Source organism: Hyperolius riggenbachi, chromosome 8, assembly GCF_040937935.1.
Source record: "Hyperolius riggenbachi isolate aHypRig1 chromosome 8, aHypRig1.pri, whole genome shotgun sequence".
Classification (NCBI taxonomy): domain Eukaryota; kingdom Metazoa; phylum Chordata; class Amphibia; order Anura; family Hyperoliidae; genus Hyperolius; species Hyperolius riggenbachi.
In genome coordinates, this window is record NC_090653.1 from 88,089,764 (window position 1) to 88,103,679 (window position 13,916).

The 13,916-nt window shown below is 45.4% G+C and overlaps 1 protein-coding gene across 1 annotated transcript in view; it reads left to right on the plus strand.

Moving 5' to 3' along the window:
* The window catches only part of CLPTM1 (CLPTM1 regulator of GABA type A receptor forward trafficking), a 77,204-nt gene that overhangs the window by 56,355 nt on the left and 6,933 nt on the right, over positions 1-13,916 (plus strand). The window contains exons 9-11 of the mRNA XM_068250880.1: positions 6,426-6,519; positions 8,246-8,436; positions 11,111-11,206. Of these exons, the coding sequence (XP_068106981.1) occupies positions 6,426-6,519; positions 8,246-8,436; positions 11,111-11,206 (381 nt within the window). The remainder of the gene's footprint in view (positions 1-6,425; positions 6,520-8,245; positions 8,437-11,110; positions 11,207-13,916) is intronic.

A 13,916-nucleotide genomic window follows, 5' to 3' on the forward strand; every position in this document is an offset into this window, starting at 1 on the left:
TTTCTCCATTGCTGCCCAGAGCCTGTACCGTGTGACACCGCCACATGTACTGACGTCAGTATATGTGGTGATATCAGATGGTACAAGCGCCCCAGTGGCAATATAAAAAGATGACAGAAATATGAGGCCTGGAGTCGCACTGGTGTGACATGTGAGCCTGCAAAACTTACCACGGGCCCAGTGAGGGGACAAGTTACAAGGAGGGGGGCCTGGCAGGTAGAGGCGGCACTAGGACAATTACCAATAGATTTCATGCTGAAATCTATTAGAAATCTGTCTGGAGTATGTGGGCAGGCAATAGTTCCCTTTCAGAGAGGGATCTTTCCGATGGTCGATCTGGTGAAAAATGGCAGACTTGAAAAGCTAAGACAGTTTATCAATCGGTACTCCAATTACTCTGGAGGTTTTACTGTATTTGGAAATATCTTCACCGCACTTTGGACTGTGGGGAAGGACTGCCAGCCATTTTGTCATAGAAAGGGATGAGGGGGTGGGGTGACGACCTTCCCTAACAGAATGACTGCAAGGAAGAGATTGGCAGTCACATAATGGACTGTCAGTCGAGTGTGTGTTTTTTTATGTTTAAAGCATTCCAGTGGTGAGCTGTAGGTAGGAAAGAGCTACTGATTGTGTTTTTTTTTTTTTTTGTGTTTAAAGAGACTGTAACAAATATTACCCCCTCCTTTCTACTATCCTACATGCTGCAGTACTTGCGCTGTGTTCTGACTTACTGCAGCCTCTTACATTTTCCCCTTCTCCCCCTTGCACCCAGTTTTCTCCTCCTTGTCGAGGTTAGTCGGGTGGAAACCAGGCTGGGACTGCATCTGCTGAAATGGGGACGCCCAGTGCACGCCCATTAAAGCTCAATGTGCTGGCCCCCTCCATGCCTGTCTAATGCGTGATCCTGCCTGCTTTCTCCTCACTCACAGACAGAATTATCTGATTGTTGTGTGCTCTGTGCCGCTAAAGCATGACTGGAATCTGACTCCTCAGTTCCTATGTGTCTGGCTCTGCATTCCTCACAGCTCTCTCTCGCTCACAGACACGGCTCACAGACACGCTGTGTGTGTGAGCGAGAGGGAGCTTTGAGGAATACAGAGCCAGACACATAAGAACTGAAGAGTCAGAGCCCACAACAAGCAGAAGATAATACTTCTCCCAGATCACTTCAGTTATGCCTAGTGCCATGCACGTTCTCACAACAAGAGGACAGTGTATGTCCGCGGCCATCTTTTTTTGTTTGTAAACAGCTATTAAAATTGTGCTTTTCTTGAAAATACCACAGTGGGGACCGGCGAAAATGGCACGGAGGGGTCAGGAAAGGGAGTAAAATAAGTTGGTATTTTTTTTTTTCATAGCATTTTTGAACTTACAGATTCTCTTTTAAAGCATTCCAGTGGTGAGCTGTAGGTAGGAAAGGGTTATTGACTTTTTTTTAATGATGGAATCTTATATGATGTCAGGCGTTTATTCAATACGTTTATATAAACTATAACCGTATGTATAAAATCAAAAACTAAGGCCTCCTACAAAAAATAATGGGAGGAGTCTTCTTATATTAAAACGCCCAACCTTCAGTTCTTATAGCGAGTTTCTCAAGCTACTGGTACAAAGAGTGAAAAGTCAGGACAACCCTTTACTTTTAAAATAATTTATTAAATATATGAGTTGTCAGAATGATTACAAATCAAATAATATGAATCAAACAATAACCACCAAATATTAATAACCACAAGCAGGGCTGTGGAGTTGGTACAAAAATCTTCCGACAACTCAGTTTATGAAACCCCGACTCCGACACCGGGTACCCAAAATGGCTCCGACTCCTTAGTCTAATACTTAACCACCTTAGCGGTATGGACGAGCTCAGCTCGTCCATTACCTCCACAGGGTGCCGCTCGGGCCCTGCTGGGCCGATTTTGATGAAATAAAAAGCAGCACATGCAGCCGGCACTTTGCCAGCCGCGTGTGCTGCCTTATCGCCGCCGCGGGCAGCGGCGAAAGAGGGTCCCCCCAGCCGCCCGAGCCCTGCGCAGCCGGAACAAATAGTTCCGGCCAGCGCTAAGGGCTGGATCGGAGGCGGCTGACGTCAGGACGTCGGCTGACGTCCATGACGTCACTCCGCTCGTCGCCATGGCGACGAGGAAAGACAAACAAGGTAGGCTGCTCATTGCAGCCTTCCTTGTTAGTTCTGCTTGCCGGAGGCGATCGGAAGAACGCCTCCGGAGCGCCCTCTAGTGGGCTTACTTTCAGTTGGCTGCATGAAATTTTTTTTTTAATTAAAAAAAAAAACCCTCCCGCAGCCGCCCTGGCGATCTCAATAGAACGCCAGGGTGGTTAACAGGGCTGTGGATTTTGTACAAAAATCATCTGACTCCAACTCCTCAGTTTATGAAACCACGACTACGACTACGAGTGCCCAAAATTGTCCCGACTCCAACTCCGACTCCACAGCCCTGACCACAAGGTACTTCTCGGTATAAGCTGACTATACACTTCGGAGCAAAGTTGACCACAGATATTAACCAATAAAATCAAACAATCACAATAGGCTGTGTAACCACAAGATGGCAAACATTTTATCTTATTTGCAAGGCTTGATTGTAATGCACAAACTAACAAGGGAAAAATATGGAAGCAGATCTAGCTGGTCTAAAAACCTCAATATATAAAACAAGTTTAAAGTTTACTGATCTGTAAACACTTATTTTATAAAAAGAATCTGATTTTAAATCAAAGGAAAAAGATATGAAATTATTCAATTATGACCTGATCTGTAAATGAAACCTTTTTATAGGTCAACCAATCTCTTATCCCCCTATCAGTTATAAGCTTGGAGGGAAAAAAAACATACATTCCTGTTCAGGGTATTCTATACTAGGTATAAAATCATTGAAAATCCAAGCCCCTAACTTAGTTGGCTTTGATATAATTAAAAATGTATAGTTGCCAATAAAAAGGAGTAAGGAATCTTGCCAGGCCTGCACTGCTAACCCGATCTGGGAGTGGCCTCAAGGCTGGTAGGGCGTGCGAGTCTGAGATGCCTTCTTGCCGTTCAGAGGATGATAGTGTCCTTTAGAGAGTGTGTGTGCGCAGAGGAGAGTCTTTTCTTTTGAAAGGATGAGTGTGTGTGTCGGGTGTCCAATGCACGCATTATTTATACCCCTCTAACTTATAACTCAGCCCTCCAGATAAACTAAGATTCAATCAAACAACTGAAAGGTGTGACTAAAGTTTACAATTAACTAGCTCATTTTAATATCAGATTAATCAAGATTCATTTGACTTTCTGTCTGGATGTGTAATTACCTCTAGCAGGGGGCACACTCGTATGAGATATATTATTTAAAAATAAAAAGAATAACCTATTGACCTGTTAATACCCTGTTCAACACTATGTTGACAATTCATTAAATGTTCCTTTCTTTTAGGCTGCTTACACACTAAGACGTTACAGGCGCACGTTAGTGCAGCCTGTAATGCTCCCCAACGCACAGCAATGTAACACAAGTGGGCTGTTCACACAGCCCACGTTGCATCACATGTAACGCTGCACGTTCTCAAGAAAGTGCAGCATGCTACGGCGTTAGAGCGGCTTAAGCCACGTTAGACTGTTTGCACATGCGCAGTCATGTTGGGGAGGAGCGGAGAGCGGCCAGGCACATGGCTAATTAATATTCACTGCACGTTGTGACGTGCAGTGTTTACTTCCTGGAGTGGCCGCTCTGTGCGGTGATTGGCCGGCGGGCCACGTGATGCCGCATGCGCACAAGAGTACACATCACGGCATCACGGACGCCAGAGTGAGCTGCACAACGCGGCTCACTCTGACGTCCACAACGAAGAGCACCAGGCGTCGCGTTAGGTGCACGTTATGCGACCTTAACGTGGCACCTAACACAACGTCTTAGTGTGCAAGTAGCCTTAATTCCTTAAAGGGAAGGTTCAGGGACTGTCTAAAAAAAATAAAAATCCGCATCCACTTACCTGGGGCTTCCTCCAGCTCGTGGCAGGCAGGAGGTGCCCTCGGCGCCGCTCCGCAGGCTGCCGGTGGTCTCCGGTGGCCGACTCGACCTGGCCAGGCCGGCGGCCAGGTTGGGCTCCTTCCGCGTTCCAAAATGCGCCTCACGGCAGCGCGCTGACGTCATCGGACGTCCTCCGGGCTTTACTGCGCAGGCTCAGTAGTTCTGAGCCTGCGCAGTAAAGCCCGGAGGACGTCCGATGACGTCAGCGCGCCGCCGTGAGGCGCATTTTGGAACGCGGAAGGAGCCTGGCCGCCGGCCTGGCCAGGTCGGGTCGGCCACCGGAGACCACCGGCAGCCTGCGGAGCGGCGCCGAGGGCACCTCCTGCCTGCCACGAGCTGGAGGAAGCCCCAGGTAAGTGGATGCTGATTTTTATTTTTTTTTAGACAGTCTCTGAACCTTCCCTTTAAAGGGATACTGTAGGGGGGTTGGGGGAAAATGAGCTGAACTTACCCGGGGCTTCTAATGGTCCCCCGCAGACATCCTGTGTTGGCGCAGCCGCTCACCGATGCTCCGGCCCCGCCTCCGGTTCACTTCTGGAATTTCTGACTTTAAAGTCAGAAAACCACTGCGCCTGCGTTGCCGTGTCCTCGCTCACGCTGATGTCACCAGGAGTGTACTGCGCAGACAAAGACCATACTGGGCCTGCGCTGTGCGCTCTTGATGACATCAGCGGGATCGAGGACACGGCAATGCAGGCGCAGTGGTTTTCTGACTTTAAAGTCAGAAATTCCAGAAGTGAACCGGAGGCGGGGCCGGAGCATCGGTGAGCGGCTGCGCGGGCACAGGATGTCTGCGGGGGACCATTAGAAGCCCCTGGTAAGTTCAACTCATTTTCCCCCGACCCCCCTACAGTATCCCTTTAACACACAAATCTCGTCAAGACTAGCTCTTTGGTCCAATTCAGCTGGTCAACAATAAGTTATGACTATGTTTGAGAACAACCATTTATAATCCAAGAATGTTTTATCCCAGCAAATATGGCTCTTGAGTGTGGATTGCTACAGAGTTAATGATTATAACTAGAACACATATGCAAGTTCTGTAGAAAACCTTCTCTGGGGAAAACTGTTTGAATTGAGCATAAGCTGATATATTTAAATATATATCCCCATATACTATCCACTTAACTATATAAAATATGGGATCATGCTTATTACATTACATTACTATATATTACATGCTGTATATAATGACCTACATCTATAGAATCCCTAATAATAGTATAAGAAATGTTATATCAGTCCACCTTCTAACTCCAAGCTGCCTTTATATTGCCTGCTGGCCTTTGTACTGTAAATAAGGACACTTGGCTTCAATATTGTCCAAGGCAGAGTAAACTTTTAAGATTTGCCTAAAGATTAAAGAGACTCTAACAAAATGTTCAGCCTTATTTCTTCTATCCTATAAGTTCCTATACCTGTTCTAATGTGGTCTGTCTTACTGCAGCCTTTCCTAGTTGCACAGTGGCTGTATTATCTCTGTTATATAATCTAATCTTCTTTCCTCTGACGGCTTTGTCGGGCTCAGGCACTAGGGCAGGAATGTGCTGGTCTGCTTGTGATAGGATAGAAACTATACACACCCTCTCCACGCCCCCTGCAGGCTCTGTGTGAGTCATACTGAGCTCCTCTCAGCGTATGGCACTCTGGTTAGCAGCCATGTCTTTTGTTTGTAAACACTGCCTAAAACTGACAATTACAAGCCAGGATTGCAGCAGGGAGTGGCAGAAACAGAACAGAGGGGCCCAGGAGAACATAATGAATAGAATGGTATGCTTTTTTTTTATTGTAAGAATTTTTAGAGTACAGATTCTCTTTTTAAGAATTATTACTCCAGTAAACATTCTTCAGACAGAGGAAAATCTTTCTGATTCAGCAGTCTGTCACTAAACCATTTCACTATTCAGCTTAAATTGACTACACAGGTTTAAATCTTATATAAAAATAATATAAAAGATCCATTTCTTGCAATCCATATAATAAATCAAACATGCCTGCATATATAATATAAATCAGGACACACCTCCTAATATCTATAATAGACCATGCAATCCTATAAGGTTATATTTTTAAAGGACATTAATTATGTTTTATTCAATTAATAAATCTCTAATTTCTGATAATTGAAAACCTGACAATGAATGCCATGTTCATGTATCTTTCACAAATTAATTGATTCTTGCCAACCTCCACCTGCCAGTTCACCCAGCCCCCTCTTGTACCTCAGTCAACCTGAAGCCACACCTGCGTACTAAAGAATGACAGCCATTATAAGCAGGGAGGCGTGGCTAAATATGAAACCGTATACAATAAGAAGCTCTCACATGTTGTTTGTTCCTTGGTTGCGCTCCATCCAGTCTCATTGTTGGCAATGGATGATGCTGTTCTTTGTCTTTCCAGGTGGCTCTTCTGGAGACTAATCCATACCTCCTCGCCCTCACCATCACAGTCTCCATCGTACACAGCATCTTTGAATTCCTGGCATTTAAGAATGGTTAGTTTTTATAGGCATTGTGAAATTTATAGTGCAATATAACATTCTTTAAATACTGCAGTAGGTGCACTGCTCAAGCCTTTCCTCCACAAGCAGGGGTGCAGGATCAAAACCACAAGGCAAAGGGGCAGAAAGGTTTGCAGCACACTGGTTCATATAAAGTCTAGATGTTATTCAAGCCTCAATAGGACAGGGTCAGCAAGATTTTAGGCTATGACTAAAGATGTACTGTGTGAAATGCATTAGTTATTTGACCCTGTACTATTTTACCGTATATACTCGAGTATAAGCCCGACCCATAAGCCGACCCCCAACTTTGACCTAAAAAACCTGGACAAATTTGTAAAGACGGACACGGCTGCAGATTACAGTTTATTTTTTACCTGATGGAAGGAGTTACTCATAGTATACATTCCACATGTATAAACTATCACCTCTACAGTGTGGAGTCACTGACTGCCACATATTACAGTACACCTGATAGCGCTATAGTAGATGAGTCACCACCATGTGTACTACAGTACACCTGACATCTTTACAAATAGGAGGTAGCCATGACCACATATTATATTACTGTTACATATAACTTACCCCACTAATCATGGGCATTGTGAGGCCATTTGTTCCCATTTACCCAGGCCTACAAAAGGATCAGTTCACATACAGGCATCAGTGATGCCACATGCGGGTTTGCATATGTTCTTGTAGTGGCCCCGACATAAGCAAAATGATGCACAGCGTGCTCCTTTAAGCATCATCATATGTACTGGTGATGCTGCTGTATATAAAATCTCTCCTCTGCTCCTTGCTGCAGCGGTATGCGCTTGTGATAGTTTCATCCTGCTCACCAGTGTCTCTTCCCCTCCCGACATGTGTGCACCAGCTAGGGCAGTATACAGAAGTTATTGCGTTCCCCCACGTCCCCCGGGCTAATTGCAGAGCGGCATCTTTACATAGGGAATCATTCACTTACGGATCCTTGCCGACGGGATTCAGCTTCACTTCTCTATCACAGACGCATCTCTGACGCCCTCTAGTGGCGCCTCACATTACACACGGCACTGGATCATAGAGATGCATCTGTGATAGAGAAGTGAAGCTGAATCCTGTAGACACGGATCGGTAAGCGCACGCTTCCCTGTGCAAAGGTGCCGCTCTGCAATTGCCCGGGGGACACTCGTGGGAACGCAATCCCTTCTTTATACTGGTGCGCACATGCTGGGGGGAGGGGGGGGGCAGAAGAGACACTGGTGAGGGGAAGAAAACTATCACAAGCGCATACCGCTGCAGCGAGGAGCAGAGGAGAGATTTTATATAAAGCATCATCACTAGTACATATGATGGGGAGTGGGGCATGGACAGCATCAGTCACCCCCGCACCCTGGCTCAGACCATGACGCGAGTATAAGCCAAGACCCCCACTTTTGGGCCACTTTTTGGAGCTAAAAAACTCAGCTTATACTCTAGTATATACAGTATGCTTTAAAGGATACCTGAGATCAAGAGTAATGGTATATCTATACTTACCAGGGGCTTCCTCCGGCCCCATGAGGTCTGTAGGATCCCACGGACCTCATGGGGCTGAAGGAAGCTCCTGGTTAATATAACATTACTGTATACCCATTACTGTTTCATTTTAAAACCTCTGGATCTTGCGTCAATCAGTGCTGCAGATCTTTATCATTTAAATACGGATTTATGCAGTTGCATCTCATGTATATTTCAGATATCCAGTTCTGGAACAGTCGGCAATCTCTGGAGGGTCTGTCTGTTCGATCTGTCATCTTTGGTGTGTTTCAGTCCCTTGTCGTCCTGCTTTACATCTTGGACAACGAGACCAACTTTGTGGTACAGGTCAGCGTTGGCATTGGTCTACTGATAGATTTCTGGAAGATCACAAAGGTCATGGATGTGAAGGTGAGGACAAATCCTAGCTGGGCTACAGGACTGTGGAAACTAAAACATATATGAATAACTTGCGACTTGTGTGTATGTTTATTATATTTAAAAAAAAAAAAAAACTCTTACAGCATATTGGCAGGTTATTTAAAATGGGGCATTTTGCTTTTAGAGAGTACACTGGCAAATGTATGGCAGTCTAGGCAGAGAATGAATGTGAAAGGAATGGTCTGTGCGGTTATGATTCATGGCAACTGGAGGAGCAAAGAGAGGACAACAAACATTGAATGAGGAAAGGGTGCAGGAGTGAGAGTGAAAGGAGATGGAGAAGAGGAAAACATATATTTAGAGCAAATCAGGAAAGAAGGGCGCAGGAGCTCTTACAAAAAACACCGCAGCCATAGATTTCTATTATAAAAGCCACAATTTGCGGCAAGTAACAGAAATTTCGGCGCTTAATGGTACCCGGTACTGGATGTTGAAATTTACCTTCTTTGCCGCAAATTCCGGCTTTTAGAATTGTTTAAAAAGAAGTAAATATGGCAGCCTCCATATCACTCTCACCTCAGGTTACCTTTAAAGCTAAATTGCCACCTTCCCAGAGCACAAAAGGAACTTTTGCCAAATCTGGTCTATGTAGTTCTGGGATCAAAACAACATCTGGTAATTTCATACATACCGTAATTACTTGGGAGTTCCCAAACCACCTCTTTGGATCTCTGCCTGTTTCATTGTGAAACCTGCCTTGTTTTTCTCTTGTGTGTGTGAAGGTGCATGCACACATTCAGTTCTGATTGACCAATTATTTACCAATTTTACCACCTGTACCACATGCAGTATGAGAGTCAACAGACAGAATACTATGAACAGATTGTGTAGGTAAGCTTTCATACTACACGGAAGTGATACAATTGGCCAATCAGAATTGGATGTGTGCAGCAGGTTTTCGTGAGGTGATAGGATTACTTCATCGGCTGTATATGTAGAGCTAGCACCTCGGCTTATGTACAGGATACCACCCTATGAATGGAATGTACCAAGGCTGTGGAGTCGGAGTCGTGGTTTCATAAAATGAGGAGTCGGAGTCAGGAGTCGGGTGATTTTTGTACAAAATCCACAGCCCTGTTAAATATTACACTAAGGCGTCGAGGAGTCTGAGTCGGGGCCATTTCGGTTACCCGGAGTTGGAGTCTGAGTCGTGGTTTCATAAACGTCGGAGTTGGAGTCGGAAGATTTTTGTACCGACTCCACAGCCCTGGAATGTACCATTGCAGTAAACTCAGCAAAGCAGTTGGAGCAACACGAAGCAATATGTTTTACTTCCGATTTTGTGCAGGCTTCTGAGGAGAACTCTGGGTATCTTTCGCTCCAAGTCATGGTTTACAGCAATGTTCCTAAAAAACATCAGCTGCAGACTGATTAGAAATACATCATTTAATGGCTTTTAGTTACAAAGTGACTTTTGTAATGTTCTATGTTAGATGGCTTTTTTTTTGTTTTGTCTTTGCCAAAGCAGATTAAAGGTGCCCATACATTAGATGTACAGGCAGATCGACCAAGAGACAGATCTCCCTCTGATCGTAGAGAGAGATCTGTTGGCTGCCCATATACCACAGGCCAATTCTTGACCGATTTTAGCATAAAATCCAACGCCTCACTGCCCCCTGCGCTGTCCCTCTAATGTAAAATGTTCCCGCCTGGTGCAGTATACTTTACCTGTTCTTGTCCTCCGATGGCTCCGTCTTCATACACGCAGCCCATGTGGTAACCGGCGTATTCCTGATTAGTGTGTGACACACATTTTACATTAGGGGTGTCAGCGTTGGGGGTTCGGTCGTGTTTGTAACTCGGCCCTACATCTTGCAGCCTGTCCAGTTGATGCATGTGAAATCTATGCCCGTTATCCCTGCCAGGGTGTAGATTTCAATCACTCATATCAGCACGATCCCGCCATTCTCATCGCTCTGGTGCTGCTGCACTTTGCCCTGTCAGCTTTCCTAATGACAGCTGAGCTCTGCACAGTATTTACTGTGATTGGCTTGAATCTGTGTCAGCACAAATTCTGTGAGGGGAAAAAAAGACTCTGGTGCTATAGGGTCCAGAGCTGGCTGGTACTGAAAGGGTTAAAGAGACACTGAAGCGAGAAAAAAAACTATGATATTATGATTTATATGTGTAGTACAGCTAAGAAATAAAGCATTAAGATCAGATACATCAGTCTAATTGTTTCCAGTACAGGAAGAGTTGAGAAACTCCAGTTGTTATCTCTATGCAAACAAGCCATTAAGCTCTCCGACTAAGTTAGTCGTGGAGAGGGCTGTTATCTGACTTTTATTATCTCAACTGTTCCTGGACTATTTACTTTTCCTCTGCTAGAGGAGAGGTCATTACTTCACAGACTGCTCTGAAAGACTCATTTTGAATGCTGAGTGTTGTGTAATCTGCACATATTATAGAATGTTAGAAAAAAACACTATATACCTGAAAAGAAAAGTATGAGAATATTTTCTTTGCTGCTAATCTTCTAGTAATTATTCATAGTACACAACCAATTCATTATATCATATATTTTTTTTCGCTTCAGTGTCTCTTTAAGAATGAACTCATGGGGAAGTTATGTAATATTGTGGAATAATATTTACAGCATGCATTCCTTGATTTTATCTTGACCCTTCCACTTTGTCTCCTACAGCTCGACAGAGAAAACAAGGTGGCCGGTATCTTCCCCAGGATAGTAGTAAAGGACAAGTCTACGTATGTAGAATCCTCCACCAAGATCTATGATGATGTAAGTTCAGTTTTATCTTGACAGTTTGCTTAGCTTGACTCAGAAGTCATGAAGCCCTAGTTCAGCCTAATGTGCTGAAAAGTTACCCCCTCGGCTTGTGTGCGAGTCAGTGGAGCAGAAAGGATGGTGGAGCAAGTTTTGTTAGTGGCAGAGGACCATAAGGATTGTGCACTAGTGATGCTGCTCTTGCCATCTGGCACCCTATGTCCGTGCCCCCATCCCCTGCAACATGGTGTGCAGAGTGCGCTGCTCAAGACTACCTGTGTCCCCTAGCTTGTGGAGCATAGCATGCAAGCAACGTGTCAGCGGTTCTTCCTGTGTGGCAATCACTGTGTCTAATATCTATGACGCCATGTAGTCGTGTCTTTGGACACAGCTGTATCATCTTCAGGGCACATCTGGATAAGGGGGGTGTCTTGTACTGGGGGCCCATCTGGCTACTGCGGTGGAGGGCTGTATTGGAGAGGGGCTTATACATGAGTCAATCACTTTTTCCTGGTTTCTGAGTGAAAAGTGGGTACCTCGGCTTATACGCGAGTATATATGGTACCAGAAATTTAGTGGTAAGTACTGTCAAATTTATTTTGAGTATTTTCTTGCTTGTTGTGGCTTAAAAGGCATTTTATGAAAAGTTTTGAAAATATCACCTAGGAGAAAACTTGGGAGAAAGAAAAGAATTGCATATTAGCCATAATGTTTGCTATGATTGGGCAGTAAGGCGATATAATTTGTAGAATGGTTTGAGAGATGCACACATATTTAGTTACCAACAGAGATGATTAACAAGATGCTAATTCGAAATCTGACTTGATGCTAATTTCGTTGTAATCTGTACGCAGCTTGAAATTCGCTCAATACAATTTTATAGCACTTAAATGGCCCAATGAAAAGCTACATTCAAATTAAAGTTTGGATTAGATCAGCCTGAGGCAGGGAACACACTTGTCTTTCAGTTTTCTGCGCGCGTTTTTCTGCATACTTTTTCTGCACACTAAGTGTGTTTCCATACAGGAAAATGCGTGCGTTTTTCCCCAGCTGATGTAATTGATACAGAAAACTGACAATGTGCAGAATCATGATGCAGAATGTCAGTTTTTTTCTGCGCGTGAAAAACACATTAAGTGTGAACTAGCCCATTGATAAACCACCTTAGCGGTATGGACGAGCTCAGCTCGTCCATTACCGCCAGAGGGTGCCGCTCAGGCCCTGCTGGGCCGATTTTGATCAAATAAAGAGCAGCACACGCAGCCGGCACTTTGCCAGCCGCGTGTGCTGCCCGATCGCCGCCGCTCTGCGGCGATCCGCCGCGAGCAGCGGCGAAAGAGGGTCCCCCCAGCCGCCTGAGCCCTGTGCAGCCGGAACAAATAGTTCCGGCCAGCGCTAAGGGCTGGATCGGAGGCGGCAGATGTCAGGACGTCGGATGACGTCCATGACGTCACTCCGCTCGTCGCCATGGCGACAGGAGAAGCCAAACACGGAAGGCTGCTCATTGCGGCCTTCCGTGTTACTTTTGGCCGCCGGATGCGATCAGAAGAATGCCTCCGGAGCGCCATCTAGTGGGCTTTCATGCAGCCAACTTTCAGTTGGCTGCATGAAATAGTTTTTTTTTTATAAAAAAAAAACCCTCATGCAGCTGCCCTGGCGATCTTAATAGAACGCCAGGGTGGTTAACATGAGTTTCTGTGCAGAAAACGCGTGCGAAAACTGTCAAGTGTGTTCCCTGCCTGAAGAGCACAATATCTCCTTCAGCAGTGTTTAGCAAGTCAATGGAAAGTAAATGGAGGCGATCCCACTGTAGCAATTTCCTGAAATCGCAACTTTTTTGCAGCGTTTGCACTTCAATACAAAGTATAGGATCACTGCAAAATTGATTTTCAGTCGCTGTATGGTTTCATAGTCACTTTTATTACAGCGTGGTTGGAAAGAAGGGCGCCAGGGACTTGCTGCTAGTAGAATATTGCCAAAATCACTGATATTCTACTATTAGATTCCGATAGTAAAATATTATTAATCTCCACCGATATTATACTATGAGTAAACCTAACCTTACTCTCACCCAGAACCCTCCCTCCACTGATGCATCCCCCCTTGGGGCATCTGAACCTTAGTAACACCCCCCCCCCCCCCACCCACCCACACCCAGTGCAAAGTCTTCCCCGCTGTTTTATTAGGTGCCTCCCTGCGCCCAACTTTACTCTCATTGCCTAAATCATGGCTTTTGATGCCTTACACTATCCCTCACCCCACCCCTTGGTGTTGCCTAACCAGATCTCCAAACTTGCTCCAACCCCTAGTGGTGCCTAAACCTTAACCCTCCTGGCGGTTAATTTTTTTTGCCAAAATGGCAAAAATCCTTTGTTTTTTAATTTTTTTTTTTGTGTTTCATGTAAAGCTACCAGAGTGGTAGCTACATGAAACACCACTAGAGGGCGCATGTGTCCCTCTAGTGCGATCGTCGCCGGCATCAATAGCAAACAGGGGAACGCGTATATAACGCGCTCCCCTGTTTGGCTTCTCCTGTCGCCATGGCGACGATCGGAATGACGTCATGGACGTCAGCCGACGTCCTGACGTCAGACACCTCCGATCCAGCCCATAGCGCTGCCCGGAACTCATTGGTCCGGGCAGCGCAGGGCTCTGGCGGGGGGGGCCCTCTTGCGCCGCTGCGTACGGGCGATCGCCGCGATCAAGCTGTACGCGCGGCTAGCAA